General features: G+C 35.9%; 1 protein-coding gene across 1 annotated transcript; it reads left to right on the top strand.

Annotated features, from left to right (window-relative positions):
• Positions 1-5,763: 5,763 nt before the first annotated feature.
• LOC139859886 (uncharacterized) lies at positions 5,764-7,752 on the top strand. The gene is made up of 4 exons (XM_071848659.1): positions 5,764-6,184; positions 6,278-6,402; positions 6,451-7,040; positions 7,272-7,752. The coding sequence occupies exons 1-4, from the start codon at positions 5,764-5,766 to the stop codon at positions 7,750-7,752; spliced, it is 1,617 nt and encodes a 538-aa protein (XP_071704760.1).
• Positions 7,753-8,133: the final 381 nt, after the last annotated feature.

Genomic DNA, 8,133 nt, shown 5'->3' with positions numbered 1-8,133 from the left:
CATTGACTATCGAGAGCTGAATAAGCTTACAGTCAAGAATCGTTACCCGTTGCCAAGGATAGATGATCTATTTGATCAATTGCAAGGGTCAAGTGTATATTCTAAGATTGTCCTTAGATCAGGGTGCCATCAATTAAGAGTCAAATAGGACAATGTGCCTAAGACAGCGTTCAGAACACGCTATGGCCATTATGAATTTTTGGTAATGCCGTTTGGTTTAACCAATGCCCTTGCAGTATTTATGGATCTGATGAATAGAGAACCCTATCTAGATAAATTCATCATAGTGTTTATTGATGATATTTTGATCTACTCCAAGAATAAAGAAGAGCACGAGAAACATTTGAGATTAGTTTTACAACTTTTGGAAAAAGAGCAGTTATATGCTAAATTTTCAAAGTGTGGTTTTTGGCTCGATTCAGTCCAATTTTTAGGTCATGTGGTTGATAGAGAAGGCATCCACGTTGATCCTACCAAGATTGAGGCTACCAAGAATTGGGAAGTGCCTAAGAACCCGTCTTAAATTCGTCAATTTCTAGGACTTGCTGGATATTATAGAAGATTTATTCAGAATTTCTCTAAGATAGCAAGACCATTGACTGTGTTAACACACAAGGATAAGAAATTTGAATGGTCCTCAGCACAGGAATCTGCTTTTCAAATGTTGAAATAGAAGGTGACAATCGCACCTATATTATCACTACCGGGAGGAAATGAAGATTTTCTGGTTTTTTGTGATGCGTCTAGGCAAGGGTTAGGATGTGTTTTAATGCAACGACAGAAGGTCATTGCGTATGCATCTCGTCAACTAAAGAACCATGAGCAGAATTATACAACTCATAATCTGGAGTTAGGAGCCGGTTGTGTTTACGTTGAAAATATGGAGACATTATCTATATGGGACCAAGTGTACCATATATACTGATCATAAGAGTCTTCAGCATATTTTCAATTAGAAACAGTTAAACATGCGACAAAGACATTCCGTAGAGCTTATAACTGATTATGATTGTGATATTCGATATCATCTAGGAAGAGCAAACATTGTAGCTGATGCATTGAGTCGCAAAGAAAGGGTTAAACCTCTGAGAGTTAGGTCATTGAATATGACTATTCATACAAACCTTGCGTCTCAAATTCAAAATGCACAATTGGAAGCTATGAAGGAAGAAAACTTGAAGAAGGAAGGAATTAGTGAGAAGGATAAGAATTTTGAAGTTAAGAGTGATGGAACTCGATATTTTGCAAATAGAATTTGAATTCTGAAGTTTGGTGGATTGAGAGAGCTTGTGATGGATGAAGCACACAAGACGAGGTATTCAATTCATCCAGGGTCTGGGAAAATGTACCATGACTTAAAGGAATTCTATTGGTGGCCGAACATGAAGGCTGAGATTGCAACTTATGTTGGGAAGTACTTGACATGTTCGAAGGTCAAGGCTGAGAATCAGAAACCATCAGGGTTATTGCAGCAACCCGAGATTCCCGAATGGAAATGGGAAGGAATTACGATGGATTTCATTACGAAGTTGCCAAAGACTGCGAAGGGTTATGACACTATTTGGGTAATAGTGGATAGACTTACGAAATCTGCACATTTCTTACCCATGAAAGAAATCGACAAGATGGAAAGGTTGGCAGATTTGTATATCAAGGAGATTGTCTCTAGACATGGAGTTCCAATTTCTATTATCGCGGACCGAGATAGCAGATTTACTTCAAGATTTTGGCAATCTTTACAAAAAGCCCTAGGTACTCGTCTGGACATGAGTACGGCTTATCATCCCCAAATTGATGGTCAGAGTGAGAGAACTATTCTGACATTTGAAGAAATGCTCCAAGCATGTGAAATTGATTTTGGAAGTGGATGGGATTAGTATTTACCTTTAGCTGAGTTTTCATATAACAATAGTTATCACTCAAGTATAAAGGCTGCTCCATTTGAAGCTTTGTACGGAAGAAAATGTAGATCACCATTGTGTTGGAGTGAGATTGGTGATTCACAATTGACAGGACCCGAGATTATCCAAGAAAAGACTGAGAAGATCTTTCAGATTCAAGAAAGATTAAAGACGGCAAGAAGTAGGCAGAAGAGTTATGCCGAAGTCCGAAGGAAATTTTTAGAATTTTAAGTGGGTGACAGGGTTATGCTAAAAGTTTCTCCATGGAAAGGAGTGATAAGGATAGTGAAACGAGGAAAGCTGAGCCCAAGATATGTAGGACATTTTGAGGTTATTGAAAGGATTGGTCCAGTTGCATATAGATTGAAACTACCACAGGAGCTTAGTGGTATTCATAATGCTTTCCATGTTTCGAACTTGAAAAAGTGTTTGTCGGATGAGAATTTAGTGATTCCTTTAGAAGAACTAAATATAGATGACAAATTGCATTTTGTTGAAGAGCCAGTAGAGGTATTAGATCGCGAGGTGAAAAATATTAAGCATAGTAGAATCCCAATTGTTAAAGTCCGTTGGAATGCCCGAAGAGGTCCAGAATTCACATGGGAACGTGAGGACCATATAAGGCAGAAATATCCTCATTTGTTTGATAAATGAAGTATCACCTAAATTTTGAGGACGAAATTTTTCTTAACGGGTAGGTAATGTCACAACACTAGCTTTTACACTTAAGATGTCTAGTTTGACTTCTTTAAGTTACCTTTTTCGACATGACGAGTAAATTTATTAATCTATGTCTTGGTTTATTTTAGGGTTTGTATAGCTCTAAGGGTGCATTTTAAGTCTTACTTGATAGGGTATTACTTCACACATTTTGCATAAAGTCATAAACCCTAACTTATCATCATGAACCCTAGTTTACTACTATAAACCCTAGCTCATTTTCATAAACCCTAGACTTATAAATTATATCTTTATATTTATCTTAACTCAATAAATAAATTTATTAACCAAGTATTTAGATTAAAGACTTGAAACATTTTCATTTGAACATTTGTTCATAAGATAGAAACATTTCTACACTCCTTCACTTTCACAACTAGTCTTGATTTCCTTGAACTTAACCATTTCTTTCAACCTTAACCTATCTTGATTAGAACCTAACTTTAGCTTACTTCCTAAACCCTAAACATACAAGTAAACATCTTAGGATTTAACATTAGAAAGCCTACACAAATACATGTACACTTGCAAAACCAAAAATTGACTAGAACACTACATCATCATCATCAACGTTTTCCATCATCATCATCATGTATCATCATCCAAAATATCTCCATTTGCTTCTCCACTAAGCTAAATATCTTGCAAGACATAATCACGATCTCCATTAATGGCATAAGATGAGTCATCCCTTCCCCATCCCCTCCTTGTGCCACGTCCCACCACCTCACCACCACCATCTCTATAAAAGCCCACTTCTACCACCATTTCTCCCATTTCTTCATTCTTCTTTCCCTCTCTACTCTTTCTTACTCTCAATTACAGATCCTAAATCATCTCTTAATCATATTCTTGAAGCTTTAGAAGTAGATTTCATCAAGGTATAACTAGTTAACTTAATCTATTCATCATTTCTAGTCAAAATCAAGAACCTTCATGGTGTAAAAGCTAGATCTAGAGTGTTAATTCACTCAATGATGACTATAAATCTAACCTTGATTTTGATACTAGATCATTATACTTAAGATCTATATATGTCCAATCTCTTAAAATGAAGTTAGAGTAAGAATCAAAGTGATTAAACTATGTAAACTATTTTATCTTTGAGCTGTCCAAATTTCTACTTGAAGTCTATGACCTAAACACCAACCTATGGTTGTTCTATGGAACTCATGAATTTATATGATGTTCATATATGTGTTTGGGACTTCTAGTAAACGTTTCATGATTTAACTCAAAGGGAAAGCCATTTTTGAATTTTATTTGGTGAAACATGTTCAGATTCATGGCAATCTGACCAAGTGTCAAAGATTCATGCATAGCTTAAAATATAAAATAGATTTCAAACCAAAGTCTTCTGATCTAATTAGTAAACTTACTAAGGAAGCCAAGTAAAGTAAAATCACTAATATCTATTAAGAAATCATCAAAATATAGTCCTATCTAATTGACACAAGATTTTATTGAAGTAAGAAATTAGTCTAAAACCTTATCTCCAAAGACAAGGTTAATGAAGACTTTGAGACTATTCCTTTTGGGAACAAGCACTTTTATATGTTATAAGAATTTTATAACGTTCTTGAGTCAAATAGATAAGTTTTCCTATTTTTAAATTTGCAAAAGATTTTGTAGTGTAAAACTGAACTGTTTTGCACACTTGTAAAGAAATGAACTTTTGGCTAACTTATGTTCTGAGTTTAGATTACATGGTTAGAACCTACACTCAAAGAGTTTCCATATATAGTAACTTCACTTAAAATGGATGTCTAGATCATTAGAAACACCTACACTTATTTCATGATAAAACTAGTCGAAGTCAGTCTATTTCTAAAACTATGAACTAGTGACTTTTGAAACCAAAAATCGATTTGGACATGTAAGATTAATTAAGGGATTGATCCTAGACTTTAATTAAATACTATATCAAATATTAAGACCTCTGACCTATTGACATTTCATTAGGTCTCAAGCCCGGAACACCGAACACAATCTAACCGTTTACCGTGAACGTTCCGTACCGCTTTACTTGTTTCGTAGTCCCATTTTTAATCAATCTTTTATACTTTTGGGATGAGATAATACTTTTTTATTGTTTTACATATTGGAATCAAGTACTTACAACTATATTCTATGTTGAGTAACAAAGGTCATTTTAGAAAGCCCGATTTTGATATCGTTAATTCCCGGTTTGGTAAACGCGAATATTATGAATAGATCTATTTGAGGATGACTTCTCACATTAGGATAGGCCTACTAGGCTATCGGATGCATAACTTTCAATCATTTGCACTTAGACCTTAAGTGACGCTTGTTTTCGGGTACTTTTACGTTAACGTTCGATATCGAAAGCTCATGAACTAGAATAACTTTTTAACTGTTTTGTACATGAAATCTTGATGTCCATTAACTATGCATTGTAACTAAACCTATGAACTCACCAATATTTATATTGACATTTTTAAGTATTTATCTCAGGTACTTAGCTTTTGGAAGCACTTTCAGGTCGGGCATCGTGGAAGTTTTAAAAATGTCTTTTGTTAAATCTAGTGTTAATAGGCTAGATTCTGATGTATTTGTATTTGTATTTGTATTTGTACTATGTATGTATTTGTATTTTGTAACCACTATGTACCAAAACTAAAAATAAAGACCGTGATGTAATAATATTTACGTTTTCGCTGCTACGTTCACTATAACCTGGGACACTATGTTAAAGTTCACACCACGTCTTGGAGAATCGAGACGGGGGTCGTGACACTTATGTCAATGATCTTGTCATAAAAGGAAAACGCAAGAGCAAATTTTGTTTGATATGGAAGAAACATTTGAAAGTTTGTAAAAGATTAATATGAAATTGAATCCGTCTAAATGTAGCTTCGGAGAAAGAGAATGAAAATTTCTGGGATATTATGTCACTGAGCAAGGCATCCAAGCTAATCCTAAGAAAATAACCGCAATTGAAAACATCACCGCGCCTAAGACTGTTAAAGAAGTGCAAAGTTTGACAATAAAGATTGCGGCTTTGACTAGGTTCTTGTGCAAAGGCATGGAAAAATAGTTGCCTTTTTTCCGTACACTTAAAGGATGCTTGAAGCAGAAGAACTTTTTATGGACGGAAGGGGTAGATAAAGCATTTCTAGAAATGAAGCAATTGCTTGCTACGCTACCTACATTGATTGCGCCCGTAGATGGTGAAATATTATATCTTTATATTGCGATTGCGAATGAAGCATTTGGTTCAGTGCTTATTGTGGAACGAAACAAAGACCAGAAGCCAGTTTACTTTGTTAGCAAGGCGCTCGCGGGAAGTGAAATAAATTACGCACCTATCAAAAAATTTATTTACGCATTGGTGTTGACATCAAGAAGGTTATGTAGATACTTTCAGGGTCATCCGATACATGTTTTAACTGACTTGTCAGTTAAACAAGTTTTGAGTACACTCGCGGTATCAGGAAGACTCGCCAAATGTGCAATCGAGTTAGGAGCATTTGAAATAGCATATTTGCCACGCACATCTGTAAAGGGCCAAGTTTTGGCAGATTACCTTGCAGAAATGACGGGTGAGCTTGAAGTTATCCATGAAAGAACGCAATTAAAACCTCTTCAACATGAAATTTAGGATTTATATACAGACGGTGCGTTGTGTATTGAAGGTGCGGGTGCGGGATTGGTATTAACAAGCCCTAGTGGTGAAGACCATACATACGCATTGTGTTTTAATTTTGATGTAACAAATAATGAGGCTGAATATGAAGCATTGCTTGCGAGATTAAATATGGCACGTAAAATGAATATTTTATAGTTACGCTCATATGTGGATTCGCAGTTAGTGGCAAATCAATTTAATGGCTCATTTAAAGCTCATGAGTTGTCCATGCAAAAGTATTTGAAGCTTTTGCAGGAAGTCGCGGAAAAATTTGAATTTTTCGAATTGACACAAGTATCAAGAAGTCAAAATAAAAAGGCGGATGCGTTAAGTAAACTTGCTGTATTGACTTTTTTGCACTTCCAAAAGCAAGTATGGGTAGAAGAACTTCCCAATAAGTCCATTGATGGTAGTCTGATTGTTGTGGCTATAGAGGAAGTTCACCCGAATTGGATGGATCCTATAATGCACTATTTGCGCAATAATACACTACCAGAAGACAAAAAAGAAGCTCGAATAATGAGAGAAAGGTCCCCTATGTATGTGATCGAAAATGATATGTTATATTGCATGTCATATCTGGGACCATTAATGCAGTGTGTAGGACCCGCAGAGGCTGCAACAATTATTGAGGAGGTGTATAGTGGATCTTGTGCTCTTCATTCAGGTTACAAAACTATTGCAGCGAAATTAATGCGAATGGGTTACTTTTGGCCTACCCTGTATCGTGATGTTGCGCAAATATTTAAAAGATGTAAAAGTTGTCAAAGGCATGCGCCGCAAAATAGAAAACCAAGACACGATATGATCCCAATTAGTTCTAAAATGGCTGTTTTATAAATGGGCCATTGATATTGTGGGACCATTCCCCCAGGGGCAGGGAATGTAAATTTTTTGATTGTGGTAATTGATTATTTTACTAAATGGGTAGAAGCAAAAGCTTTGCGCACAATAACTGGAGTACAAGTGCGGAATTTTGTGTGAAAATACATTGTTTGCAGATTTGGCATCCCACGAGAACTTGTAAGTGATAATGGGGCACAGATTGCAAAAGACCCATTTTTAAGCTGGTGTGCAGAATTGAATATAATCCAAAAATTCACATCGGTAGCGCATCCACAAGCAAATAGGCTTTGCGAAGTAACTAACCGCGATATTGTCAGCGGAATTCGAAAGCGTTTGAATGAAAAGCGCAATGGGTGGGTTGATGAACTATCAAATGTATTATGGGCTCATCGCACAACTTTCAAGAAAAGTACAAGCGAAACGCCTTTTAGCCTTGTGTATGGGTCAGAAGCAATGATCCCCGCAGAAGGTTTTGTCCAGACGCATAGGGTCACTAACTTTTATGAAAGTGTGAATGCAGATAACATTTGTGAAAATTTAAATTTCATTGAGGAACGCAGACATATGGATGCAATAAGAGAGACAAACAATAAGCAACAAATTGCCAGTATTACAACAACAAGGTGCGCGCGTTAGCTTTTAATGTTGGTGAGTGGGTTTTGAGAAGTCGTACTGAAAAACTTGGTAAATTGGGACCCAATTGGGAGGGACCATACCAGATAGTGGGAATCAACGCGGCAGGCTCTTATAAACTCCAAAATATTGAAGGACGTCACATACCTAATGCGTGGCATGCTACTTTGTTGAAAAGATACTACATGTGATGAAAAGAAATGCGTAGAATTGTTGCAAAGTTGCAATGTAATGATTAGTGCTGTATGAAGCAGAATTTTGATTGTAATGTTATGCGAAATGAATAAAGTTTAAATTTCTTTCAAATATAACGATGGCTTATTTGTGCATAATTTAAGCTTCAAGAATAGTATCAATAATAAAATTTCAACTATATAAAGTGAT

The sequence above is a fragment of the Rutidosis leptorrhynchoides genome, chromosome 7 (assembly GCF_046630445.1).
Source record: "Rutidosis leptorrhynchoides isolate AG116_Rl617_1_P2 chromosome 7, CSIRO_AGI_Rlap_v1, whole genome shotgun sequence".
Classification (NCBI taxonomy): Eukaryota; Viridiplantae; Streptophyta; class Magnoliopsida; order Asterales; family Asteraceae; genus Rutidosis; species Rutidosis leptorrhynchoides.
Note: the sequence above shows the minus strand (reverse complement) of the source record. Positions and strands in the feature narration are given on the sequence as shown.